The sequence below is a fragment of the Sarcophilus harrisii genome, chromosome 4 (assembly GCF_902635505.1).
Source record: "Sarcophilus harrisii chromosome 4, mSarHar1.11, whole genome shotgun sequence".
Lineage (NCBI taxonomy): Eukaryota > Metazoa > Chordata > Mammalia > Dasyuromorphia > Dasyuridae > Sarcophilus > Sarcophilus harrisii.
In genome coordinates this window covers 464,151,921-464,179,441 of record NC_045429.1, presented here as the reverse complement: position 1 = coordinate 464,179,441, position 27,521 = coordinate 464,151,921, and the positions used below count along the sequence as shown (strand labels likewise).

General features: G+C 65.9%; 1 protein-coding gene across 1 annotated transcript; it reads left to right on the top strand.

The window, feature by feature from the left end:
- The first annotated feature begins 23,077 nt into the window (after positions 1-23,077).
- Positions 23,078-26,161, top strand: LOC116423679 (collagen alpha-1(I) chain-like). Its single transcript, XM_031968781.1, has 4 exons — positions 23,078-23,123; positions 23,485-24,724; positions 24,833-25,126; positions 26,086-26,161. Exons 1-4 carry the CDS (start codon positions 23,078-23,080, stop codon positions 26,159-26,161), a joined length of 1,656 nt encoding a protein of 551 aa, XP_031824641.1.
- The last annotated feature ends 1,360 nt before the right edge of the window (positions 26,162-27,521 follow it).

The following is a 27,521-nucleotide window of genomic DNA, read 5'->3' as shown; positions in this document are numbered from 1 at the left end:
GACCCCTTAGGCCCCTCCCCTTTCTCCCAGCCAAAGCTCCTTTCAGTCAGGCTGCAGTCATTGCCAAGGGATTGAGAAACGAGCAGGGAAGGCAGGGTGGGAAATAGCAGCCTGTGAGGACAGGCTGGGCCTATTGGGGCTTACAAAACCCTTTTCTTATACCACCCTGTGAGCTGCTCTCTGAACAGATTAATATACCCATTACACAGGAAGAGAAACTGAGGCAGATAGGGGTGTGACATACCCAGTATCACACTACTATCATTAGATAGTCTTTTCATCACAGACTCTCCATGTGTTGCTTCAGTGGTATCCAAGATGGCAACCAACTCCCATGGCTATCCCCTGTTTGCAAGCAGTGGGATTTCTGGTCCATGGCGGGGGTGATGTAATCACTGCCCAACCTGTAGAATGTGGATTCCACTCAGCACTCACTGGCTAGTCCGAAGGAGACCCTAATGACAGGAATCTGGGGGAGGACATTTGGAGGGAGGGAGAACGTTTTCTCAAGTCATACCACACTCACATCTGATGGCACTTCCTGCCTCTCCCTGTCTCTGTCTCTCTGTTGTCTTTCTGTCTCTCTCCTCTTCATTCTCACTCTCCCCTTTTCTCTTCTCTTTCCTTCCCTTCCTTTTCTTCTCCTCTCCTCTCCTATTCATCTCTCTTTTCCTTTCTCTATTCCTCTTTCTCTTTTCTCCTTTCCTCTCTTCTCCCCTCTCCCTCCATTTCTTCCTCTCCTCTCTTTCCTCCTCCTCTCATCCTCCTCCTGTTTTCTTTCTTTCTTTCTTTCTTTCTTTCTTTCTTTCTTTCTTTCTTTCTTTCTTTCTTTCTTTCTTTCTTTCTTTCTTTTTTTCTTTTTCTTCTTATGTTCTTCTTGTTTTTCTTTCTTTCTTGTTCTTGTTCTGTTCTTCTTGTTGTTCTTCCTTCTTTGTTTCTTTCTTTCTTTGTTTCTTGTTCTCCTTTCTTCTTCGTCCCTCTGCCTCGCCTTTCTCACTGTGTGAGGCCTGGCTTCGGCTAGTGAGAATAAAGAATACAACAGAGACATTCATTCTCTGGTTCTGGCCTCCAGATGAGTTGGGCCGGGCTCCTGATGCTGGGCCTGGGCAGGGAAGCTCTCTCTCTCCAGCCTCCATGCTTCTACCTACTCTGTCTTCCATGCCTGCGTGGAGTGTGCTCCTTTTCACCTCCCTCTCTTAGATTCCCCAGGTTCTAGCAAGGCTCAGCCCCTCCAGAATCCCTTTTCTGATTCTCCCAGATCGTCGTATGCACTTGTCTGATTGTGATGAACGCCTCTCCCCTCTCCCCTACCACTTTTCCTCTTCCATCCCCTCCCTCTTCCCCTTCAATGGAACGGCAGCAGCTCCGTGGCTGGGCCGCCGTGTGCGTGGCTTTGCCCATCGTCTGGCCCTCTGCCCGGCACTTAGTGACGAGTACTAAATGCTCACTGAAGGACTGAGTGAAGCTGTCATTGGAGAGGGCTGGATGACTGACTGCTGGGGTCCCTTCCAGTGGGGACGTTCGATGCCTCCCAATAACAGATCATTGTGACCAAGGCTGAGCCTTGCAGGGGCCTCAGAGATAGTGGCACAAGGGGAGGGTCCGAAGCCTAAGGATCCCATTATGGGGGCGGGAAACGGTCCCAAACATGATCCCCAGCACTGGGCACTTTTTCCAAGAGGAGCACTCGGCACACAGGAACCCCCAGTGCTGAGGAAACAAGTGACCGCAGCTGAGAAGAGGTGCTAGCCACTCCAACCAGAACTGCAGAAAAAAGCTGTCAGATCCCAGTTCAGACTTTAGAACTGGAAGGGACCTGAGAGGCTGGACCCATGCCTATTTTACCGAGAAGGAAACCGAGGCAAAGAAAGCTTTCCTTGCCCGACCAGGGCCACTTATCCAGGAAATATCTGAGATGGGATCTGAACCCACGTCTGCTGGCTCCCAGACCGGTGCTCCCACTGTGCTAAACCCTCTGGGGGACGTGCTACAAGAAAAGAGCCCCTTAGAGCGCACAAAAGGGCTGCCAGTCATGGAAGGCCCCAAAGCCTGAGTCAGAAAACAGTGAATCTCTTTTCTAAGAGGAAGCATGACAGGCGAAGGCCACGCTGGTCTGGAAAACAAGACGATGGAAAATAGAGGCCGTCTCATGGCACGAGAAGCCCCCAACTGTCCCCGCAAGAGAAAGCGGACCTTCAGGGAGCACAGCCAGTGTCCTGATGTGTAGAGAAAGTGAGGCAGAGGATGGCAAGGGGAGCCTCCGACAACACGGAGAGTTACTGGGGGGCCCCGAGCGAGCCCCGTTCAGTGGAGTGGGGAGCGCTGGGACGGCTGCACCCAGAGATTTCTGCCCAGGGGGAGGAGGAAGAGGAGGAGGAGGAGGAGACTGACAGGTTGCATGATGGTTTTATCGCCAGCGAGCAGTATTTGGAGGCTGTCAGTGCTGAGCCCGGCAAAGATGTGCTTGAGTTGTCATTACAGGTGAGGATGCTGGCAAGAGCGGCAGGGGTTGAGGCTCAGGAGTCCGGGAAGTACGGAGGAAGTGGCCGTGGCAGCCGGGAGGGAGACTGCACAGTCCCTGGAAAGAGGGTGGGAGAAGTCACCGGCAGCTTCCAGAGAGGGAATCCACAGAGGCTGACCCAAGACCACCATCTCCGGGGGAGCCCCAGGATGGTGATTTCTGAGAAAAGTGCTTACAAACCACAGCCAGTGGCGGCCCCACACGCCTGCTCTTTCACAGTCTCCAGGAGGACGGCTACACCGCAAGCCCAGCTCCGGGGTGAAGGTTCCTCCTCCTGAGGCTCCCTGCCTCTTCATTTTGTCCTCGCGGGGCTGATCTCTCGCTAAGACGTCCCGTTTGGTGCCGTTCCGCATTGTTCCACGGACCCCAACTTTGCCACTTCACCGGCTCCTTCCGAACCCCAGCATGTCTTCCCAGAGGTCCCGCTCCCTCCACGCCTTTACATTTTGGGGGGCGCTGCCTCTGCCTTAGCTGGATCACTGATAGGAGGGCACGGGGCCCAGGGGCAGCCTTCCTCCCAAGAGCCCCCTCCCCCTGGGCAGAAATCTCCGGGTGCAGCCGCTCCCCACTCCACTGAACGGCGCTCGCTCGGGGGCCCGGTAACTCTCTGTGTGGGATGTTGTTGAGGCGTGGGCCTCTGGGAGGCGGTTCCGTGGGCTCCGGGGTCCACGGCGAGCTTGGCTGGGCCGCCTTCATCACGGTCTCCCCATCTCCACGAGGGGCCCACGCCATCTTCTCGGAGAATTGGCCGCGCTCGGGTCACGCTGGGAGCCACGACTCCGCCACGGAGCTAGGAGCAGGGGGTGGGGGCTGGGCCCGGGCTTGGGGACCACAGGCCCGGGGACCCAGGTTTTGGACAGTGTGCGGAGCGCTGGAGCCGGGCTAAGGGCAGACGCCTGTCTGCCTCCCGTGGGGCCTGCTCCGGGCTGGCCCGAGGTGTCCTCGGGAGGGCCTGGGATCCCGCCCGCGCTCCCCAGCCGCTGGCAACCGCAGATCCCTCTGCCCGGCGCCTCTGGGGGGATAAGGGCTTCCAGCCCTCCGGAGGCTTCCAAACCAGCTCCGGCGGCGGACCCTGCCCTCAATGAGGGTCTGCTGGCCCTGCCCCCCCCCCCAGCCACCATCTCTGCTTCCTCTGCGCGCCTCGGAGCAGCCGCGTGGGCCAAGAACCCTGGCGACCCCGAGCCAGCCCCCACGGGGGTTCCTGAAGCCAGAGGGTCCCACCCCCCTGAGGGCAGGGCCTCTCCTCCATCTCTGGGGGGAGGGAGGATTCTCCCCCCCCATCTCCTCCTTCAGCCACGGAGCTCTGGCCCCACACGCACCCGCATTAGGAGCTCCAACGTGCTCCAGCACCAGGGACAAAGCCATTGGGGGGGAGCTTGTCTAAAGCGGGGCCCTTGCTATTCCCCATGGGGGGGGCAGCACACCCACTCCCACACGCCCACACACACACACACACACACACTTATACAATCACACACACACGCTCACATTCACACACAGACACACCCACATTCACACACGCAAACACACATTCACACATACACTTACACACAGACACAATCACACACACTCACATTGACACACCCACACTCACACTCACACACCCACTCACACTGACACTCTCTCACACACACAGACACACACAATCATATTCACACTCACGCTTACACATTCACACACACATTCACACAGACACTCGCACTCACACAGCTTCTGGGCTCCTATGAAATGACCTGTCACACGCTGGTGTCCCAGGCAGCTTCCTGCTCTGCCTCTGGCTTCCGCTCCTGCCTCCACCCCCCCACCGTCCCCCCTCCTCCGTGTGAACCTGGGCCCCTCACGCAGCCTCCCTGGCTCTCTGGGCGGCCTCCTCGGGGGTCGGCTCTGGAAGAGCTCTTGCGCTGGAGGAGCCACCGGCTCAGCTGCCTCCGTCCCCGTTCTGGCCTTGTCCCTGTGTCTCGAGGGCAGCCCGTCACGGAGGAGAAAGGGCCTGGCTTTGGCCTTGGCTTCCTGCCTCTGGGTGACTCGGGCCTCAGTTTACTTGTCTGTAGAATGAGGCTGTTGGCCCAGATGGCCTCCTAGAGCAGAGAAGGGGGAGGGGAGTTGAAGCTCCCAGGCCCCAGTGGCTGACGAAGGTTCCTGGCACCCCCTTCCCCTGCCTCCCCACTCGGCGGCAAAGGGCTTGAGGAGCGGGGGCTGGGCCCCTCCCCCAGCCCGCTGCTTGTGGCAGAGAGGGGCCCTGGGAACCGCTGCCCGTTATCTCCTGTTCCCAGACGGTCTCCAAGGCCCCGGCCCCCACCTTCCTGAGGGAGCCTCTCCGGGGAGGGGCCGCGAGCTGCCTGGTTACCGTCTGCCCAGCTGGCTCGCCCTGCTGGGTTTGGGGGCAGCGCCAGCAGGCTGGCGTGCCAGGCCCGGGGGCCCGCCTCCTTCCCACACTGGAAGCCACTGGGCCGTGAAACAGAAATCCAGCCGCCAGACCCAGCGAGTGCCCCCCAGGGGAACAAGCAGACGGGCAGCCGTGGCATAGGGCGGCCGGCCGGGGGATCTGCTCCTCCTCCGACTCTCGGGCGCCCGTCCCCCTCGCCCGTCCCGACACCCTGCCTTCCTGCGTCCAGACTGAGCCGCCTCGGCCGAGGCCCCCAAGCCCTGTGTCTACCAGAGGCCCCCGAATCCTTCCCCGGTTCTGGAGCCTCCTCTTCTGAGAAGCCTTCCTGGATCACCCCAGTCCCACAGGACTCCTGCCTCCCCTCCCCTCTCCCCTCTGTCAGTCCCCACGCATGGGTGAGAGATGCCTTTGGGCCCAACCATTTTGTGGTGGTGGCTGGAGGAAGGAAAGAAAGAGAAAGTCAGAGACACAGAGAGACACACACAGAGGCAGAGACAGACACACACAGAGGCAGAGACAGAGACACACAGAGGCAGAGACAGAGACAGAGAGAGACACACACAGAGACAGAGACAGACAGAGACAGAGAGAGAGACACACACAGAGGCAGAGACAGAGACACACACACAGAGGCAGAGACAGAGACAGAGAGAGACACACACAGAGGCAGAGACAGAGAGAGAGACACACAGAGGCAGAGAGAGAGACACACAGAGACAGAGACAGAGAGAGAGACACACAGAGGCAGAGACAGAGACAGAGAGAGACACACACAGAGGCAGAGACAGAGAGAGACACACACACACACACAGAGGCAGAGACAGACAGAGACAGAGACACAGAGAGACACACACAGAGGCAGAGACAGAGAGAGAGACACACAGAGACAGAGACACACACACACAGAGGCAGAGACAGACAGAGACAGAGACACAGAGAGACACACACAGAGGCAGAGACAGAGAGAGACACACACAGAGACAGAGACACACACACACAGAGGCAGAGACAGACAGAGACAGAGACACAGAGAGACACACACAGAGGCAGAGACAGAGAGAGACACACACAGAGACAGAGACACACACAGAGGCAGAGACAGAGAGAGAGACACACACACACAGAGGCAGAGACAGACAGAGACAGAGGCAGAGACAGAGACAGAGACACAGAGAGACACGCACAGAGGCAGATAGACAGAGACAGAGAGACACACAGAGGCAGAGACAGACAGAAGCAGAGACAGAGACAGAGACACACACACAGAGACAGAGACAGACATCCAGAAACAGAGAGACAGAGAGGAGGAAGATGGATAAGCCGATATTGATCCAGGCTGCAATCAAGCCCTATTACAAATACAATAGACGAGGAAGCCATTCCCTGCCCTTCAGGGTTCCCAGGGGGAAGGGGACTTGGAAGGGCGGGGTCCGCGCAGCGGGCTGGGAAGACCCCGAAGGACCCGTGGCGAGGGAGCTCCCCGGGATCAGCCGGTGGCAGCTGCTTTGGGGATGAGTCCACACTGTCCGGGGCTGGGGGAGCTCGGACAGAAAGGGGCCTCTGTCCCCGAGGAGCCTGTGGAGGTCCGGAGATAAAGCCGAGGCCCTGCAGACGGGAAAGGACCTCCTGGCGGGATCAGTGGGAGATCCGCTGGGATCCGAGGGGCCTTTGGCCGCCAGGGCTGCTTCAGCAGGGAGTGAGCATCCCGTCGTGGTGGGGGCCAGTGATTCCTCCTTGGAGACCCTGGATCCTGACCCCCCGAGCAGACTCGGAGCTGCACCGAGCTTGTAGGGAGGCAGGGAGGCAGCCGACGTTAGTGGGGGAATCTTGGAGATGCCCGGGCAAACCCCCGCTCGGCTCCTGCCCACCTGGGTGACTTTGGGGAATGGCCCGGCCTCTGTGCCCTCACCTTGCATGACCTTGAGCTCCCTCCCTGCTGGACTCCTGTGACCCCAGGAGTCCAGGATTGAGGCCTCAGGCTCCCCCAAGGTGCCAGGGTTGGGCCAGAGAAGGGAGAGAGAAGGATGCTTGCAGAGGGAAGCGGGAGGGAGGGCAGGGGGTCACCCGAGGATTCTGACCTTGACCACAAACCCGGCACGGGAAGGGGGACATCTGACCCGGAGGCTGGATACGTGCCAATGGCCCCTCTCGGGAAGACCTCTGTGAGGTTTCTCCTCCCCTTGGGAAGTCTGATAGAGAAGAGAGGACCCCAGCAGGGCAGACCTTGAGGTGGGGGCCAAGAGTGCCCCAGAGCAGACCCCAGTACCCCTCCCCAGAGGCTGACTCCCCACCAGGGGCCCCACTGATGGGGCTGATCCGGGCAAAGCCTGTTTGGGGTTCCTTGGGGGTTTCCCGGGTTGGGAAATTTCCCTTCCCCCCCCCTTTTTTTTCCTTCCCCCCTCCTTTCCTTTTTCCTTCCTCCCCCCCCCCCTTTCCCCCCCCCCCTTGCCCCCCTTTATCCCCCCCTTTTCCCTCCCCTTCCTTTTTCCCCCTTTCCCCCCTTCCTTCAAACCTTTTTCCCTCTTTTCCTTCCCCCCCCCCCCCCCCCCCCCCCCCCTTTTTTTTTTTTTTTCACCCCCCCCCCCCCCTCCCCTCCCCCCCCCCTTGCCACAACCAACCTGGGTGGGGAACCCCCCCAAAGCCTTGGGTTACAAACAAAAGTTTTGAAAGCCGGTGGGGGGACCCGAAGGGGGCCGGGGAGGGCCCCGGGGCCGGGCAGGGGCTTTGCCCCACTTTTTAAGGGTAAGAGGCAGAGGGCGGGGGGGGTCCTTTGGGGCGGGTGGTTGGGGGCGGGAGCCGCCCGGGACTTCGCTCCAGGTCCAAAGGAAGGCGGTGGGGACTGGAGCCACCGTGACCTGGGACTTGGCCAGACGCCCTGGCCCGCTCTCCGAGGGCTTGGGGGGGGCGGCTTTGCAGTCCTGCAGAGCCCAGAGTCCCCTCTTTGGGGGGGGGTCCTGCCTGGTATCTGCCCCTGCCTCCCCAGCTTGGTGGCCAGTCCCAGCCGTGGACGCCCCTCATCCCAGCCTCAGGCGAGACTTGGGGGGGGGGGTGTAGACGCAGACCCGCGGGCAGAGGCTGGCCTCCTGCCCCGAACCGGGCCCTTCTGGCCAGCCTGGCCGGCGATTCTCCGGAGGCGGGCAGCCCCTGCCCCTCCCCCCTGGTCTGGAGCTGCGCTGCTCCTGGACGGGCTGCGGGACCTCCTCCCCTCGCTCCCCTGTTAGACCCGACGCTCCGCGAGGGCAGGATCTGCCTTTGTCTTCCCGGAGTTCTTGGCACACAGTCAGTGCCTAATAGATGCTTTCATTCAAAACTCACAAGTCCTTGGGAATAACGTTCCCCAGCGTTCCCAGGGCTGCGGCACCGGGAGGGGAGGGGAGGCCGGGGATGGACTCGGCTGGCCCGGACCTCGGCGGGCCCCGGGGCCCAGAAGGGCAGCCCGAGGCCTGGCTGGAAGCCAGAGCCCTGGGAAGGGGAGGGAGGACGCTGGCCAGGGCTCGGGGCTGCCCGCGCGGCAAATCTCCGGGCCTCGCGCGGCCGCCTGCAGGGCCCGGTGCCGGGACTCGGCGCCCTGGTGAGAGGGGCAGAAGGCACGGGCCGCCTCGCTGTTGTCCCGCGGTGGGTGGGTGGGGAACCTGGGGCCCTCCAGGGCAGCTCCGCCTCCCCCTCCCCCCCGGAGTGCTACCCGTGCATTGGACAGAAGAGTAAGCTGAGGCCCATTGAGACAAAAAGGCTGGGCCAGGGGCCCCGGGGGGGAGCCCGGACCAGTCTGGATCTCTGGGTGCCCCTGGACAAGGCTCTTGGTCCCAAACTCCAACCCTGAGCCGGGGCCAGGGAAAGGAGGGGCTGGGGGGGAGATGCAAAGACAAATGGGCTGAGTGCCCAAGCCGAGGCTGGGGGGCATGGCCTGGATGCCCCGGGGGGGGGTCAGAGAAGTGCTGGGGACCCTCCCCAGCTGGCAGCCCCCTCCCCCAATCTCCATCTCTTAAGTCTTGTCTTCCCAGGCCCAGGGCTGGCTGGGGACGCGTGTCCTGCAGGGAGAGTCCCTCTATCCTCCCCTCCGGCCTTGGCTGGCCCATGCTGGGCGGGGGTCGGGGGTGGGGCCGGGGGCACAGCTGGACTTGCCTGGGGGGGGCAGGGAATGGGCACGAGGACCACCTGTGGTGCACAGCTGGGGGAGGAAAGTTTCTCAGAATTGGGGAGAGCCCGGGTGGGAGGGGAAAGGGTTAGGGTTAGGGCAGAGCCGTGGGAGGCGGCCGCACTGGGCTTCCCGGCCCTGTCTTCCTCTGCCTCGGAGCGGCTCCCTGGGGTTGGCAGGTGCGCACAGGATAGCTGGCAGTGGCTCTGCTGCCCCGGGCACAGCGGCAGGGGAGCGGCGAGCTCGCCATCCAGGATGTCCGCCCCTGCCTCTGTTGGGGGCACAAGATCGCCCGCAGTCAGGGAACCCCCGGAGCGGGGGGAAGGGGGACTCGGGGGGCTCTGGCTTCTCCTCTGGGCTCCCTCTTCCTTACGTCTGGCGCCTTGCTCCCATGTGTTGGGAAGCTGCAAACTGGGTTTAAGATGCGCGATCTATTTTGTGCAGAGAAGGGGGAGCGCCCCCGTGCCCTCCCTGGGAAACAAGGCTCCTGAGGGCAGGGCCCTTGGGTTTGAGGCTTGAGGGCTGGCCGGGTACACAGTAGGTGCTTCATACTGTTTACTGAGTTGAATTGGGGCTTAAATAAGCCCGGGAGAATGTGGGGGACACTCTGAGAGCAAAGGGCTTTAAGTGACCACATCGCAGCCCCCTCTCCTGGGGAGAGGGTCTAAGGCAGTCCGGCCCCAGCCCCTGAGCGTGCCTTGCCAGGGGAGCTCAGAGGCAGAGAATGAAGATGTGCCATAAGAAGAGAATGGAAGAGGGGGGGGCCCCTGGGCTCCTGCCCCAACCAAACCAGGATGGGGAAGGGAACGGCCCATCGAGGATCCCGCCATCGGCAAACAAAGGCAGATGCCCTTTGCCCAAAGGGGTTTTTCAACTTTTTTTCAATAAACAAATATTTCCTCTCCCTCCCAAGGCCCCCCAAACCCGCTCCCGGGTGGCGTGAAACACGGGCCTCCGATGGAAACCGCAGCCTCCCTTCCCGGCTCGGGGGCAACGGGCTCTGCCCAAATGGCGCCCCGTTCTGCCCCCCTCACCTGGCGGCAGCGGCGAGTCTCCCAGAGCGCCTCGGGAAACGTCCCTGTTCTTATGGCACGGTGAGCCTGGGTCACACCCGTGGCCGTTCCCCAAGCGAGGGGCGCCCTCTTTGTCTCGGGCTCAGGAGACTCAACTCTTACAGTCCGAACAGCAACTTCTGTGGGGACTCACTCTGGGCCTAACTGGGGGTTTCCTTGTGTTTTCTTTTAGAGAGAGACAGAGAGAAAGAAAAGAGAAACAGGGAGGGAGCAAGAGAGGGAGAGAGAGAGAAGGAAGAAGGAGGAGAGAGTGAGCATGGACAGCCAATCTCTGCAGCCTCGAAGGCTCCCGTTTCTTGCCTCCCCTGGCACGTGTTCTCCATGCTCCTTGCCTGTCCTGCCCAGCTGAGCTATGGGACTCCCTGCCGTTCCCGCCTCTCCACCCCGACTCCCGCTGCTTCCTCCCTGGGTTTCCTCCTGCAAATGCTTCCTGGAAGCCTGTGCAAGTCCGGTCTCACTCCTGGACAGCCCCGTCTCCCTCCTCTGCTTCCTTCTCCGGGCACCGAAGGGGACTCGGCTGGGCCGGGAGGAGGCCTTTGCCCCACGAGGCGCCCTTGCGCCCCTGGGGGGAAGGGCCTGGCTCTCCGCCCGCAGGGTCAGGGGCAGCCGCCCTGGGCCGGAGAAGCAGATTCTCGCCCGTCTGGGCCGCACAGTCACGAGGCTCTTGGCCTGGCGCCTGTGCCTTAGGAAATGCTGCTTCGCAGCTTTATTTTTAGCCGCAGGAATTCAGCCCTTGACATTATTTGGGTTTTCATGGGGAAAAACTGGGCAAGGAGAAGCCGGACTCCGTCGTCCGAGCCAGGCCCCAGCGCGCTGCGGTCCTGCCTGAAATGGGGGATGGAGGCTTGGTGGCCGCCCGGACATGGTGCCCCCTCAGGTGAGGAGCCGGCTTCTGCTCTGATCCGAGATTGGACCAGGCCGGGGCGGCCACAGAGCTGATGGCAGCCGCGCAGCATCCTTCTGGCTTGGGCAGCACAGGGGAGGGGCCGGCTCCGGACGAGGCCATTGGCCACGCGCGATGACCAATAGGATCCGAAGGATGGGAGGCACCTCAGCTCTGGGCCCCCGGCTGGAAGCCGAGATGGGAAGGACGAGGTCTGGGAGCTACATGAGGCGGGCCCTCCGTCCTCCTTCGGACTCCATCTCCGCCCATTTCACAGATGAGAAAGCTGAGGTTCAGAGCAGATCGCACAGGTAGAAAATAACAGGCAGGAGGCAGACAGTCAGCCCTGAGGTGGATGAGGTCACTGCACCCAGAGCCAAGGCTGGGGAGGGGGGGCAGGAGTGGGGGGAGCCCTCCTGGAGCCCCGGTCCTGGCCCAGGGGAGGCGGGAGATCCAGGGCTCTGGGTACCTTTGCCTGTGCCCTCTGACCCCGCCTTTCTGACTCCCCCAGCCCCATTCATGGAGCTCGTTCTGAGCCTTTCTCCACATCCACAGCTCACAGGCCCCCGAGAGCAGGCCCCGGAAGCAGCAGAGGGCCCGGCTCTGGCCCCGGCTCTGACCCCGGCTCTGGCCCCGGCTCTGACCCCGGCTCTGGCCCCGGCTCTGACCCCGGCTCTGACCCCGGCTCTGGCCCCGGCTCTGGCCCCGGCTCTGACCCCGGCTCTGGCCCCCGCTCTGACCCCCGCTCTGACCCCGGCTCTGACCCCGGCTCTGGCCCCGGCTCTGACCCCGGCTCTGGCCCCGGCTCTGACCCCGGCTCTGACCCCGGCCCACCACTCAGGTCCCTGGGGTCCCGGAGGCCTGTTTCTGTCCCAGCCAATGAGGGGCTCGGAGTCAGGGGGAAGAGGGCGGGCCCATGGCTGAGGTCTCCCCGACTCTGTGGGGCACAGAGATAGGGCGCCCCAGGCCCCACGGGATCCCACATCCCCGGCCCTCTTCCCCTGGGAGACGACACAGAGTGAGCTCGGGGCGTGCTCCCTCTCAGCTGCAGAGGCTTTGGGAGAGAAGCAGGAGGGGGCCAGCAGGAGCCTTCCTCCCAAGCAGCTGCCCAGGCCCCCCCAGGCCTCATCCTCAGAGTGGCGGGTCTCCCAGGGCCTCCTTCTGGGGGCAGCGGGACTCGGGGCCTCATTCTGGGGGCGGCAGGACTCCCGGGGCCTCCTTCTGGGGGCGGCAGGACTCCCGGGGCCTCCTTCTGGGGGTGGCAGGGCCCCGGGGCCTCCTTCTCGAGGCAGTGGGGCTGCCAGGGATTTCAGGACCAAGGCCGGCTGGTCTCCCCCGGCCCTGCCTGGCGGCACCAGTGCCCGCTGGGCACAAATGGCAGAGGGCGCCGTGTTCCAGGCCCAAGTGTTGACTTTGGAGGACGTGCTTTCCCAGTGGAGCTTTTCCAACAAAGTGACAGGAGGAACCATTTCTGGGTGGGAAGGGAAAGAGGCCGGGACGGAGCCGCTCCAAGTGCGCTCTCAGGGGAGGTGCCCCAGACAGCGAGGGCGAAGGCCGCGTCCCAGGGCAGAGCCTGTGCCCACGGCCCCTTTTCAGCTCCCTGAGGATGCAGAAGACTCCGCTATCAAGGAACCGACATTGTGGTCCCCGGGGGGACCATAGACAGGGAATGCTGGGAGCAGGAAGTCCCGAGTTCAGTTCCAGCACCGGACAATGACTCTGGATGAGTCACTCGACCCGGGCCTCCAGGCCAGCACATCCTTTACAGGCAAACTAAGGAACTGGATTAGTAGCTAATTAGTAGCTAAAGAGGGACCAGGACCAGGTCCCCCGGCTTCTGGGTCAGAGTGGATAATTCCTCCGGGCCTGGAATCCCACCTGTAACCCCACACTCTGGACCAAAGCCCCCGTTTTCCGGGAATTTAAGGAACCTGTTAACCCCCTCCCCACCACTGGAGAGTGTCTGCCAGTGCTCGGCCGGAGCTGGTGGCATGGGGAGGGGAAGGCCAGCCCCGGGTTCCAGTCGCACGGGGAAGACCCTGCCCAAGGCTTCTCCCTCCCCCAGGGCTTGGTCTCTGGGAGGGATGTCTTACTGGCCACGGGGGCCCCAACAGAGCTTCTGTGACTTGGGCCGTAAAACTGAGGGGATCCAAGCTTCCGGTGGGGGCTGAGAGGGGCCCAGGCAGGCCGGAGCCTTCCCCGGGGGCCGGCCCTCGGCCAGGCTGTGTCTTGGGGCCGGCCTGCGCCTCTCAGGCCCCCTGGTCCCGCCGTCTCTGGCTCCTCATCCCAATCCGATCCTTGCTTCAGGTTGCTCTGGTTCCTCTTCCAAAAGTTGCACCCCAGAGACTAGAGTCGGTTTGGGTCCATCTGGCGATTTCTCTGTAGAACCCATTTCAGCACCAGCCTTTCCTGGACAGGGTCCACAATGGGCTCTTCAGAGGGCGCCCCAGGCCCGGTTCCGTGTCTCTAGACCAGGAGACCCGGCTCAGAGAAGGTCTTTGCAAGGCAGAATCTGGGCCTGGGCCTGCGGTTGGGGGCCAGCCTGTGGTCGGGGCCCAGGGCCTGCGGTTTGGGGCCTGGCCCTGTGGTCAGGGGCTGGGGCCTGTGGTCAGGGGCTGGGGCCTGTGGTCGGGGGCCGGGGCCTGTGGTCGGGTGCCCTCCTCAGAGGCCTCTGTACCCGAGATGTGCCACCAGACAGGGGGGCAGGACCCGGCTGGGTGCCCCAAAGGCAGGAGCTTCAGCCCACTTAGCAGCCCCATGACCCTGCAAGGCAGCAGGTCCCTGAGGAGGGAGAAGTCCCTTTTCCCTTTCTCCTTCACGGAAGGCCCCTTGGCGGACCTGGGGCTCCACGTGCCCGGGGTGCTCGGAGCCTCACCGGGGCCTCCTTTGTTGGGGGTGGGGAACATCTGCATTTTACCCAGGAAGAAACGGGTCGAGTGACTCATCCGGAGTCACTGTCCGGTGTGGGACCTGAGCTTGGGACTTCCCGCTCCCAGCGTTCCATGTCTGTGGTCCCGCCAGGGGCCACAATGTCGGTTCCTTGATAGCGGGGTCCACCCCATGGAAAGGAAACCCGTTTGCATCAAATTTTGGACAATAACTGGGAAAATGAGTGGAGTTCCCCCCCCCCCAGGCTTGGGTTCTGGGCTCCAGAGCTGGGAGGGACTCAGAGGCCATCCTAGCCCAGGCCCAGGCAGTTAGGTCTTTGCCCACGGAGGGAGAAAGGGGCAAAGCCAGAATTTGAACCCAGAGTCTCTGAGGGGCTGCGCTGCTCTCAGGGCCTGAGCTGCTTTCTTGCTCTTTTAATGTCCCTAGAGGCCAGAGGCCAGCTTCCTCAGCTCCCATTTCTGGGTGTCTTACTCTTGCCGAGCACAGGGACCAAGAACTGGGACGGAGCACGGGGACTGAGAACCGGGACCGAGAACTGGGACCGAGCACAGGGACCGAGAACAGGGACCGAGAATGGGGACCGAGAATCGGGACTGAGCACGGGGACCGAGAACAGGGACCGAGAATGGGGACCCACCTACTTCCTGCTGAGCAGCCCACAAGAATGGCCAGCCTTGGCACGGGGCACGACCACCGGGGTATTTTTAGAGCCTGGTCAATGCCCAGCAGGGCTGGGAGGGAGAGGCCGAGGAAGCCTGGGCTCTGAGCTGGGCCGGCGGCCCCTCCGGCTGCTCAGGGGAACAGCCCAGGCCCAGGCCCAGGCCGTGGGGGGGCCGTGGGATGGAAGGCCCTGGGCGTGGCCGGGGGCAGGGGAGCCTCCGCAGCAGGATCTGGGCCCCAGTGATCCCCATCATCCCCCACCCTTTCCCGGCCTTGGAGCCCGTGGGGCTCCCCCTCATTCCAACTGAGCTTCAGCCAGGGCAGAGATTGAGCCCCGGCCTCCCGGCTCCGGAGCCACTGCCCACAGGGGCCCACAGCCCAGCAGCAAGGACCGGACCCCTCCCCTCTGCCCACGGCCGGCTGGACCTCAGCTCCTCCAGACTCAGGACCGCAGCCGGAGCGGGAGGGAGGGAGATGAGCGGGCGCGGTCACTGAGCAGAGCCCCTCCCCCGGGTGGTCACGGCCCCTGTGCTGGGGACCCCCGTGCGGGCAAAGAGCCTGCAGCCCCCCCCCTCCCGGAGCCCTTCCCCTCATCCCCATCCAGCCGGGAAGGGCTTCGGAGCACGGCCCCCCCAGGGCCCCGAACCAGCCCCAGTGACATCCCGGGGCCAGAGACCATGGTCCCGCTGAGTAACTCCGGGAGGGGGCCCAAGGCTGGGCCCGGGGGCTCAGGGGCTGCTGGGTGTGAGGGGGTCCTTCCCACGGGGGCCCGGGCATACAGATGTAAATATGGGCTGTGCTGTGTGTGCCTGTATGTGCGGGTGGGAATGTCTGTGTACAAGAGTCCGTTTGTCGTGTGTAAGCGTGTGTATGTGTGAACAGGTGCCTCTGAGTGTGCTGTGTGCACAATGGTCTCCCCCCCCACTTATGGGCCTCCCCCTGCCGGGTTCTCCCCCCACTGCCCCCCCCCACTTATCCCCCCCCTGCAGGCCCCATCTCGCCACCCCCGGGGCCAACTGCTCAGGGCGCTCCCGAGGAGCCCCCCTTGCTTGGTTCTGGGGGGCAGCCGCGAGCCCCGTCCATCAGGGCGCCCGTTGAGGGACGCGGAGGGTCAGGCCGCGGTTCTTCATGCTCCGCTGGGCAGCGGCAGGAAGATGGGAGCAGTGACCATGAACAGGCCCTTCCAGGCGGGCGTTTGTGCCGAGTGGGAGGGAAGCGAGGGCCCCCCCCCGGGGTCTGCGGGCGGCTCCGTGCAGGGCCAGCTCCTCGGATGGCACCTGGGCCTCCTTTACCTTCCAGACCGGCAGGAGCCGCACCTTCTGCAGGCCCCTCCCTGGCCTCCCTCCCAGTCCTGGCCCTGGTCACCATACACTGCTGCAGGGGTTTCTACACGGGCCTCCCTGCCTCTGACCTCTCGCCCACCCTCCCACAGCCGGGGACGCCCCGAGCCCAGACCCGGGCACTGCGGGCCCCCAGCAGGAAGCCTCCCGGCTCCCCGGCACTTAAGGGGCTCCACCTGTGGGCTGCCTGTGCCTCCTGCCCGCTGGGGAGCCCCCGTTCCAGCCCTCCTGGCCCACTGCCCCCAGTGAGTCACACGCGCCCCCCCCCCGCCTCACACAGGTGTCCCCTCATGCCCGGGATGCCCCCTTCGCTGCCGCTTTTTGGCCCCCCCACGCTGGCTCCTCCATGCCCCCCCCTTCGGCACCCCTCCTCCCCATGCCCCTGGGCCCCTCAGAACAAGGGAACCGTTTCAGGCTGGAGGGCAGGGAGGTGACCCTGCCCGGTGGCCGCCGCCTGCTGCCCAGGAGGCTTTGGGGCGGGGAGCAGGGGCCCCCTGCCATGTTGAGGCCCCGGGGCCACCCATAGGGAGTCCTATGGGGGCTCAAAGGGGAGAGGGCGATTTTGGCCCCTTCGGTGCTCGTGGGAGAGGGAGAGCATGGCCGGGCTCGGGGCCGCCCCCCGCAGGGCCTGGCACTTGGTAGGTGCTCACACACTGCCCCATCCTCCATGATCTCTGGCCAGAGGGGCGGGGGCAGGGGCGGGGGGCAGGGGGAGGTCTGACCCAGGAGCCTGCAGGTGATGAGCTCCCTGTCACCGGGGGCAGGCGAGGAGGCAGGAAGGGAGCCTAGGAAGGTACATCGGGGGGGGGGGGGGGGGCGGCCCAGAAGCCGGCAGGGAGGCTGCCGGTGGGGGGGGGGTGGCGAGGGAGGAGGCCAAAGGCACCGGCCTGACGTCAGCTGGCGTGAGTCATCAAATGACTCACAGAAAGCTCCCGGGCTGGCTGCTGGGGCCAGTGAGGAGCCGGGGCCCCCACAGGCCTTCTCTGCCCCCCAGTGAGCCCCCGGCCCCACAGGTCTCTGCCCGTCAGTGAGCCCCCGGCCCCACAGGTCTCTGCCCGTCAGTGAGCCCCCGGCCCCACAGGTCTCTGCCCCCCAGTGAGCCCCCGGCCCCACAGGTCTCTGCCCGTCAGTGAGCCCCCGGCCCCCACAGGTCTCTGCCCCCCAGTGAGCTGCCGCCCGCTCCCGGGCTTTGTTTCTTCCCTGGGGCTCCGGGGGCCCTGCTCTCTGCGTGGCCATGGGGCCTTTGGCCGAGGGCTTCGCCCGGGCTCGTGCCGTGTGTGGCCACGGCGGCCACGGGACTGTGGCAGATCCAGACCCGCCGCCAGGCTGACGGGGAAGGATCCCAGGCGAACTTCCCTGGTGGCGTCCCCGGCCCTCTCACCTCCTCCCCGGACTCCAGACGTGTTTTTCCATTGGCGTCCCGGCTGCGTGCCCTCGCCCCCCCTCCCACACTTCCCCTCCAGGGGCTGGCCCCGCACAGCCAGCCTTTGTTCCTCCTGGCCCCTCGCAAGCTGAGACCTTCCTGAGGCCGACTTTCCCACCCCCCGCCTCCCCCACCTGGCGCTGGGCCCACTGCCCCCCCCAGGCCCTGGGGCTCCAGGCCATGGCCAGCCTCCCTCTGGGCCCAGAGCAGCAGGATGGTCGGTGGGCAGCCGTGGCAGCAGAGCTGGCCCTGGGCCCGGGGCACCTTCAGGTTCTGAGACCAAGAGGCCTGGGCCCGGGGAGGGGGAATTGCCTGCCAAGGGGAATGCGGTCCTGGGGCTCTGGCCCCCTAAGTCAGCAAGCCCAGGGCTGGGGGAGGTCGAGCAGAGACCCCGAGAAGGGGGACAGAGCCCGTGAAAGCGGGAGCTCGGGAGGCTGGGGGCACAGAAGGCCTGGAAAGCCCCCAGAGTGAGCCTTAGGGCGGGGTTTCACGGGACAGACATTGGGCAAGTTCTTTGCATGGCCGTAGCTGGGGGCCGGGGAAGGAGGCCTGGGTTTTGAATTCAGGACCTGGGAGACCCCATGTCTCTCTGGCCTGGGGGGGGCCCTTCTCTGTCAGTAGAGAACAGATCCCAGGAGGACCGAGGGGCTTGTTGGGAGAGAGACGGGTGGTATGCTGGCTCATGGCGGTGGGAGAGACCTGCCCCAGAACCCCAACTGTGCCCTTACTGGCTGTGTGACCCCGGCTCTGCAAGCATGTGGGGGGGCTCCCTGGCCCCTGACCACGGGGGGGACCCTGGCTCTGCAAGTGTGTGGGGGGCTCCCTGGCCCCTGACCGCAGGGGGGGACCCTGGCTCTGCCAGTGGGTGGGGGGGGTCCCTGGCCTCTGACTGTGGGGGGGGACCCCGGCTCTGCCAGTGGGTGGGGGGGCTCCCTGGCCTCTGACCGTGGGGGGGACCCCGGCGCTGTGAATGTGTGTGGGGGCTCCCTGGCCTCTGACCGTGGGGGGGGACCCTGGCTCTGCAAGTGTGTGGGGGCTCCCTGGCCTCTGACCGTGGGGGGGGACCCTGGCTCTGCAAGTGTGTGGGGGCTCCCTGGCCTCTGACCGTGGGGGGCCCTCGTCAGTGTGGAAAGGCCCTAAGATTCGCACTTTCCCTCCGAGGGCTTGGGGAGGCGCTGACCCACTGGAAGGAGGCCTAGTGTCCCTCAGGGAATCTCCTGGGTGGAGGAGGACATGGCTCCCAGCCATCCTGGACCCGGTTGCTCCCTGGCCACAGCGGGCCCTGAGCCCGAGCCCTTTGCCACCGGAGCGCCTGTGCTTGTGGGAGACTGCGGCCGTTCACCTGGAGAGGACAAGGGGCCAGTGGCCGGAAAGGCTGGACGCGGGGAGGGGAGCAGCCAGAGCCCACAGGAGCCACTGCGGAGGCCAGAGGCCGGGAGAACCGGGCAGGGCCGTGATCTAGCAGCGCCGCTGAGACCGGAGGCAAGGAGGCCGATGGAAGAGGGCCGCGCCAGCCCCGAAAGTTGCTTTCCTCATGGGGCTCCACCGGGTCTGGTGGCACAGGGGGACGCACGACCAGCCCCCTCGGAGAGGGAGAAGTCCCGGGCTTTCCCAGTGCTGCCGGGCCCCACCGGGGCTTTCCCCGCATGAAGGCTTCCCTGAGCTTAGTCCCCCGCGCGTCATGGGGGAAAGTGCAATAGACCTGGAGTCAGGACAGTTCTTGAGCTGGGACTGGGTTCGAATCCCGCCACTCCAGGCATTGCCTTCAGCAGGTCGTTCCTCTCTGAGCCTCAGCTTTCTCATCTGCAGAATGAGGGGGTTGGAGGAGAGGCCCCCGAGAAGCCCCTGAAGCAGGCAGGCAGGGGCCAGGGCCCCACTCTCTCCCAGGGCTCAGCTGTGGAGTGTTGCCCAGGGCCCTTTGAAGCAGGGATTGGAGCCAGGCGCTCCCAACTCCCAGCCAGCCCTGCAGCCCAGTCCCAGGCCATCGCGGCGTGTCTTCGATCCACACCCCGTCCCCCGAGTTTCCCTGAGCCGCCCTCCATCCCTGAGTGTGCCCAGCAGAGAGCAGAAGGAAAGGCCTGGCCCTCCCCACCCCCAGCCCCAGCCGCTAAGTGGCTGCTCTAACCACCGCCCTGACTGGCCGGCCCCACTACTTAGTCTGGGCAATATCTGTCCGCTTTCCTGTCTGCACACGGGAGCTTCGCTCGGTCTGGGACAAGCTCGGAGAGCAGCCTGTGTCTCTCGGTCCCGTTCGCTCTTCCCTGTGCCTCCGTCTCCCGCTGGGGCCTCTGTTCGTCTGGAGGGCACAAGCGTGGCCCCCTGACCCCACCCCCACTTGCTGCATGATCAGCCCGCTGACTTTCCAGACCCAAAGATCCCCATGGGACATGTGGCAGCTGTCCTGTGCTCGCCCTGCACCCCTCTATCCCACCCTGCACCCCCTATCCCTCCCTGCAGCCCCCTGTCCCCCTGCACCCCCTGTCCCCCTCTATCCCGCCTGCACCCCTCTGTTCCCGTTGCAGCCGGCTGGCTTCAGCAGCTGAGGGGCTCCGGGTCTGCCAAGCTGGCGGTTCTGAGCCTATTGGCGCAGAGCTGGACTCCGGAGAGCACGGGAGAGTGGCCCTGGTCCCGGCCCCCAGGAGCCCCGCCCTCAGGGCTCTTCCCAAGGACCAGCCCCGCTGCTCGCTGGGAGATGGGCCACGGGCGGCACGTGGCGGGCGTGTGGCTCACGGCCGAGGCCGGGGCAGGCCCGCGAGTGAGAGCTCCCTGTGGGAGGCTGGGCTGGAGGCAGGGCCCCTCTCTCGCCCTCCCCTTGGGTGCGATCACTATTGGGGAGCACTGGCAAGAACCAGGCAAGAGCTTGCCCCAGGCGGCCCCGCCCCTCGGATGCCCCTTTGCCGCGCGCACCCTGGGGAAGGCGGCCCCTCGTGTGAGGGGGAGGACGGGAGGGGGGGCAAGGCCTTGCCGGAGCAGCCTGTGGCGGCTCCTTTGGGGAGAGGGACCGGAGGGACCGGCCTTTCCCAGTGGAGGAGGCGGCCCCTCCCGGCCCCTTGTGCTGACCGTCCCAAAGGATACCTGGAGGCTGCGCTCCGGCGCCCGCCCTCCGGGAGCGGCTGCCTAAGCAGTGGATGGCAGGCCGGGCCAGGGGCTCCTCGGGAGCCTCAGTCACCTGACGACTCTGCCCCCTTGGCCTGGGGACAGAGGGCCTGCCTCCGCGGGGGCGGGGCCAAGGCAGCCCCCGATTCGCCGAGTCTTGTCTCACCCCCTGTGGGCCGGAAGAGTCGGGACGGTGGGAGAAGCCGGGCCCCCGGGAGTCAGACAGCGGCCAGCGGGCCCACGGGCTGCGGGCGTTCGGGCGGAGGGATGCGGCCCTGCAGAGGCGGCCAGCAGGGCGGGACCGGGCGCTAATGACCAGGGAGGGAAAGGAGGGGGGAGGCCCTCGGTGGTGGCTGACCTCGGCCCTCCCCCTCCCCCGCCGCCGGACCCTAGTGGGCTGAGGACCATCTTGGTCCAGTCTTGAGAAGGGCTGCAGACTGGGACAATGCTGAGCCTCGCGGCCTTTGCCTCCTTTGGGGGCGTTCTGCAGGTCTCTCCTCCCCAGCCTCCCCTGGGGGCGTTCTGCAGGCTCCCCTCTCCAGATTGGAGGCCTGGGCAGGGCAGGCGGTTCTCTGGGGTCTCCTGGCAGAGAGGCGCTCCCTGGGGTGGGCCTGGAGCCAGTGAGTGGAGCAGGGAAGCTGGGGGAGGTGGCTGGCGGGGCCCCTTGGGCTCTGACAGCCCCTTGGGCCCCGCGCCTCTAATTGCTTATAAGGAAAACTGGCCGGGCTGATGGGAAAGGTCTCAAACGCGAGGCTGCTCCTTGCCAAGGTCCCCGCGGGCCGAGCGGGATTTCTGTGATGGATGGGAGCTGGTGGCTCTGGCGCACACGGTGCCGGGAGTGTTTACACTGTCCAGGAGGCTCTGAGAGCAGAGAGCTCTTATGAGAGGAAGGCCGGCTTCTAGTCTGGCGGGAGGCCAGGGCAGCTCCCGGCCCAGAGGGTGCCTTCCCCAAACGTGGTCTCCGCCACCCACTCGTCCACAGTTGCCAGGGCCATGGGGCAATGGGCGCGGGGGCAGGGGCTGCTGAGGGCGGGCGGGCTCTCAGGGAAGGGAGGGATCCAGGATCCAGGGTTCCAAGGAACCTCTGCACCCACCCAGAACCAAGCACGTAGCATTTATTGAGCATCTACTACATTGCCAAGCACAGAGAAGCCCTCGGGATGCTTCCAGCCTCACAAAGGGGACAAGATGGAGACAGCCAGAGAGAAGGAAAGCAGAGACAAGCAGCAGGGGAGGCAAGAGGGTGGAGGGGAAAGCCTTCGGGGAGAAGGGGCTGGCCCCAAAGGGCATGGGAACTGTGCAGGGCCCAGCGCTGTGACTGGGGCAGCAGGGGCCCCTGAAAAGAGAAGGGGCAAGTGGAGGCAGGCCTGGCACTGGGGCAGAGGCCCCGGAAAAGGGAAGGGGCAAGGGAGGGCAGGGCTGACTGGGGCAGGGCTCCCGGAAAAAGAGAGGGAGGGGAGGCGAGCCGGGGCCAGGGCCCCAAAGGGGTGCGCCAACCCTGTGGCCCGCCACAACACTTCAAAGGAACGGATTCAGGATGCCACAAGGGCCCGCTAAAGTGCTCTTACTAACTCCTTTGTCGTTGAGGAAGCCGGGGGCCCGGCCCAGGGGGTTCAGCAGGACCCTGCCTTGCTCCCCTCAGCCCAGCTGCCTGGGGGCCATTGCCCAGCCCCCGCCCCTCCTGGCCCCGGATGAGGCGGCTCTCCTTGGCCCAGGGGCTGATGTGGCCCGAAGGGGCCGGACCAGGCCTGCGGAGGGGACCTTGGACAAGTGCGGGAGCTCCTGGAAGACATGGCGCATGCGCCCCCCTCCCGGCTCTGGGCGGCCTTTCTGCCGGCCTCCCGGCGCCTGGGAGATGGCTCCGGGCTGCTCCGTGGCGCGCGGGGGAGGCTGGGAGGCCTGCGAAAGGCCTGCCGGGAGGCTGTGCGCTCCGACTGGCTCATGACCTTGGGCCCAGAACGGGCCTCTGGCAAAAGCAGGCTTGACGTTGGATCCCGGCAGGAGAGTCTGGGAGGGAGGCCTGGCTCCGCCTCCGCCATCTTGGCTGTCAGGTTTCTGGGGGCTGGCTCCCCGGGCCGGGCACCCGTGCTCCCCCAGCGGGGGGACCCGCCTCGCCCTTGGCCCGGGCCCCGCAGCCGGCTCCTGACGCTCCTCTCAGGCGCTTCCTTCCTCGCCCCGGCCCCGCCGCAGCCGCTCTTGGCCCGAGCTTTGGGTTTTCGGGGCCGGAAGGCGGCCAGAGGGGTGCGCGGGGGGGGCGGCCCGCTCTGCGGTGGCTTGTCCGGGCAGAGACTGCGGGCAGCGAGAAGCCCCTCCTGAGCCCCCGGCAGGGCGCGCTGCCGGCCCCCGGGGCTTCTGTTCTGGGGAAGCCCCCCCGGACCACCAGAGACGGCCCGGGAAGGACCATCCCCTCGCACGGCCCGCTCGGCTCCCCCGAGCCCGCTGGGGCCGGAGAGAAGCCCCAGGCGCTGGCGGAGCGGGATCGGCCCCGCCCCCCCGCGGCGCGCCCCGAAAAGGAGCAGGAGCGAAGCCTGGCGTAGGGACGCGGGCGTCTGTGTGTGGGCGTCTCCCGGCGCCCGGGGGCCCGCGCGGAGGGCTGCAGGAGCCAGGGGGCTTCGCGCCCACCTTGGCCGCTCTCCGCCCCCGCCCGCCCGCCGGGGCCGGCTTTCCCGCCATGGGGCGGCTGCGTGAGCCTGGAGACCCCTCCCCCCGGGCGTCCCGTGAGGCCCGGCTTCCCCCCAAGCATCTTTCCTGCGCTCCCCGAGCGGCCTCAGGGTCTCCCTCTTCCGCCTGACGGGAAGCGCGCCCCCCGTCGGGCTCCCGGGCTCGCGCCTGTCACCGCAGTCGGATGCCTAGGGAGGAGCCCCGCCCACAGCCTCAGGCACTTGTCCCCGCCCCCCGGGCGCTCGGTCCCGCCTCAGGCCGCCGGAGCGGGGCTGCCGCAGGGCGGATGGCTTGCGAGCCCCGCCCAAAGGCCCTCCCCTCAGAGGCTTCAGTGGCCAGCTCCGGCCCAATAAGAGCTCAGCGGTTCTCTCCGACCCCACCCAAGACCCGCCTCCTGGCCGCCGGGTTTTTCCTTAGGCCACTTTGGCCCGAGTTGCCGCAGGGCTGAAAGCTTCGAGGAGACCCCGCCCACAAATCAGCACCTTAGCGGCCTCCCCAGGCAGCTCCGGACCAATAGGAGCGCAGCGACTTTCCCCAGCCCGCCCCCTGAGCGCCTGGCCTCGCCTCCAACCGCCGTGGCCTGGGCTGCCGCAGGGCTGGATGGTTTCGGGAAGCCCCGCCCACAGACCCTCCTTCAGAGGCCTCCGCGCCAGCTCCAGTCCAATAGGAGGTCAGCGTCCCGCCCCCGCTCCGCCTCCGGCCTCCAGGCCCGCCCTCCCCGGAGCCTCTGGCTCTGCGGCCGCACTGCTGGGCCAGAGGCCAGGCAGCGGGCGGCGCTGCGGCCCGGATCTGTCGGAACCGGAGAAGGATGTGCGGCGCGCGCGGAGTGCCTGGGCGGGTCCCCGCCCTGGGTGGAAGTGGTCTCCCGCCCCGGGAGGCGGGGCGGCGGGGGCGGCGGCGCGGGCACGGGCAGGCGGAGGGCGCGGGCGCGGGCGCTGGGCCGGCCAGGGCCAGTCGGGCGGCGGCGGCGGCGGCGGCGGAGGCAGCTCGGAGCGCGGGGTTCCACGCGGACTGAGCACGGGAGGGACGGTGCCTGGCGGCGGCTGCGCGGCCTCTGGCACAGAGTGATGGAACCCAGCACCGCAAGCCAGGGGTGGGGGGGCCTGGTGGGGTGGGTCCCTGTGCAGTGCGTCCGCGCGCCCCTCCCGCCCCGTCCATCCCGGGCGCCCCGGTGTCCGGAGCCCGGGCGGCCCCGCGGGCGCGCTGCGCGCTGGACGGGGATGTGTGTGCACGTCTGCATCGGGGCGTGTGCGCGCGTGGGAGCGGTCGGGGCCGGGCCGCAGGGAGCGGCCCCCCCGGGCCCCTCTGACCCCGGAGGTCGCGGCCCGCGGGTCCCTGCCCGGCGCCCCGACCTGCGAAGGAGCCTGCGGGCACCGCCGAGGCTGGCGCGGAAGCTGCCGCAGACCCCTGGGGAGGGAGCCCGGCTCCCCGCCGCTGGCGCGCCGGTCCCTGCCCCTCCCCTTAGGTCCGAGAGGGGGGACCCCGAAACTTGTCCCCTTCGGTGCGGCGCCCGCGCCTTTGCCAGGCGCACAAAGGCGCTCCCCGCCCCCACGGCAGTGCTGCAGTTTGACAGCTTCGGGCGGGAGTGCCAGCGCATGCCAGCCCTGGCCTGGGCACCGGGGGTGCTCCAGAGGGACCCCGGCGCCCTCCTTCCCGCGCCCGTCCTCCTTCCCTCTGCCGGGAGAGACCCCGCGTCTGTGCTCCCCCCTCCCTCCTCCCCTCTGCCTGCCCTCCTCCCCCTCCCTCCCCCCTCCCCCCTCCCCAGGCACCCGAGGGGACCGGGTTCCGGACGCAGGCAGACAGGTGTACGCGCGGCCGGGGGTGGGGGCGAGGCCAGAGAGACGCTGACGCCAGGTGGGGGCTGCACGCCGGGGTCTCCGCGGGGCGGCGACCTGGGGTCCGTCCGGGGCGCGAAGGTGCGCCGGGCAGCCCCGGCAGATGGGCGCTCCCGGGGGCGCTGGCTCGGCGGCCAGGCTGGAGCGGGGAGGCCTCCGCAGAGAGGGGGCAGTGCTGAGAAGGACGGCGGCCTGGCCCCGGGAAGCCCTGCTGGCCGGGCCTGGTGGGCAGCGCCGGGATGAAGTCATGGGGGGATGGCCTGCGCCTCCCCGCCCGGGGGGCCCCTTCGGTGGGGGAGGGGCCGGACGAGCCGCGACCTATTTGGCAGATGCTCCCATCTTCTCAGATGGCTCGTGTCTTCCTCACATTGCACGGAAACTGAGCCCCCCCCCAGCTGAAGAGGAAAATCGGGTTCCTTTGCCCGGCACCTCGTTAGCGGCTCCCGAGCCTGGATCCCCATCTCTGCTCTTTGTGTGAAAAGAGAGGAAGGGCTCAGCTTGGCTTTTGGCTCCTTGGGGGGAACCTTAGTACCTGGGGGGGGGGGCGGAAGGCGAAAAGTAAACAAGTCTGCCTCCCCCCTCCCCTCTCCCCTCCCCGGAGCAGGACTGATTGAAGACGTAAGTGTTGTGCTCCTCGCAATGTCCTGTTCAGCTGGGTTTTTATGATGGGAAAAAATGTGGCTGGGCTGGCAGGGAGTGCAAGAAATGCTGGAAAAAGGTGTTTGGAGCACTGGCCCCGTCTGAGCAGGGGCGGAGGGGACTGTGGCAGGGCCCCGGAGCAGGCCCAGAAGCCCCGGCGGCTGCCCCGGAGCGGGCCCAGAATCCCCGGCGGCTGCCCCAGAGCGGGCCCAGAAGCCCTGGCAGCAGGGCCCAGAAGCCCCGGTGGCAGGGCCCCAGCGTGTCCCAGGGATGGGGTTCTGCTCGTTCTTCCCCGAGCCCCTTTTCCCCCAGGACTGTGGCTCCAGCCAGTTGTGCTCCCCTGACTGACAGAGTTGTTTTAAAGGGAGCAGTCGCCATGGCTGTGCTCTGTGGTATTTATTCCCACCGTCAGAAATGAGGTCTTGCTTATGTTCACAAACTTGGCTCTTTTCCTGGGGCCCCTTTGAACGCTCTGCAGGAGCAACTGCGCGGGGTCCCCCGCGTGGGCTCCGGGCCTGACCCTCTAGGCCTCTGCCCGTTTCAGGGGCCTCTGTGGAAGGGGAGGGAGGTGCCCAGCCACGCCCGCCGACGGTCTGAGCGGTGCCCCTGGACGGAAGTGACCCCCAAGGTCTCTTTGGAGAGACCCTCCTGTGGGGCCGGCTGTGTCCTCGGGGGCTGGGAGCAGCTGGCGGAGGCAGGCTCCCTTCTCCCTGGAAGGACAGGCCCCTCTCCCAGAGAACCCCCTCTTGCCCAGGTTGCCGCCCGTGGCTCCTGAGTGACTTCTGCCCACCTGCTGTGTTCTCCTGGGCCCCCTTCCCCAAGGTCAGGGGCCATGCCCAGCCCTGCCATTCTTGGCTGGCTTCTGAATAGGCGGCACAGAGACTGGCTGCCTCCCCGACAAATACGGCACAGCCCCCCCACATGTAGGGTCTGGTTTTTGTGAGACTGGGATCCTCACTGGGTAGTGGATGCAGGGCTTGGGTTCAAGTCCTGTCACTTGGGCTCCTCTCAGTGAGCTCCTTCCCTCAGGTGTGACCTCAGGGGCCGAGCTGTGGTGAGGCCGGTCAGAGTGGGGCCACCCACAGGGGCGGGGGGGCCGTGCTCCGCTCCCCGAGCCTTGCTGTCAGGGAAGGTGCTTTGCCCTCTTGACCAGGACTGGTCAGTCAGACAGACAACTGGAAGGGAGAGTCTCCCTTGTGCCCTGGGCCAGAGCTCTGGCGGCTCGGGGCCGGTGCTCCGCTCCAGGGCCAGAACGGTGGCGTTGGAAGCCAAGCCGCAAGGGCTGGGCGCGGACATCCCGGTCCCACCGTGGGCATCCCGGTCCCACCGCCATGCTCTCAGAGGTGGCGTCTGATTGGCAAGGGGAGGGGGTGCCCTGACCGTCTCCAGCTTAGCCGTGCCATCTGTTCCTCCGGCCTCCGCATTCGGGCTCTGCGGTCTTGGGCTCCCAGGCTGGCCAAAGCTGCCCCTGGAACGCCGGGGAAGGGAGGCTGGCTGGCTCCCGTTAGTGGGAAGGCCAAGCGTCCGAAGCCGGCCCCTTTCCAGTCTCTCCCCGTTTGTGCCGAGGCTTGGCTGCCGCCTCCAGGGCGGCCCCTGGATCGTTTGGGGTGCCCACCCCTTTATCACTTCTTTCTCCCCTTTTGCGGTATCAGATACAAGTTCCAGACACAAGCTGCTGTGTTAAGCCTTCTGGACCTGGATGAGGAGTCTGCCTCGGAGGGGGGAGCTGGGCCTGCCTGGTTGTTTGTGGGTGAGGCCAGCTGTCGGCGGGCCGGGACCTTGAGGAAGAACCCAGGCTGTCCAGAACTCAGGCTGTCCCTTGGGCTCTTTCCTTCCGTGTGCTCTCGTTTCCCCCATTTTTCTCTTGTTGAATTGAGGACTTAGGAGCCGGGCCTGAGAGCCGGGGGTTCTCCCCCAGAGGCAGGCCCCGGCCTTGGAGAGTGGCCCAAGATCAGGGGATGAGGTAGCCCCCCCACCCGG

Excerpts from the sequence above, each read along its gene's own strand:
- LOC116423679 (XM_031968781.1), top strand. The coding sequence starts at position 23,078 with ATGGGGCGGCTGCGTGAGCCTGGAGACCCCTCCCCCCGGGCGTCCC. Across the intron at positions 23,124-23,484 it reads CCCCTCCCCCCGGGCGTCCC|GCCACTTTGGCCCGAGTTGC; the intron begins GTGAGGCCCGGC and ends GTTTTTCCTTAG. Across the intron at positions 25,127-26,085 it reads AGCCCTGCTGGCCGGGCCTG|GGGCCTCTGTGGAAGGGGAG; the intron begins GTGGGCAGCGCC and ends TGCCCGTTTCAG.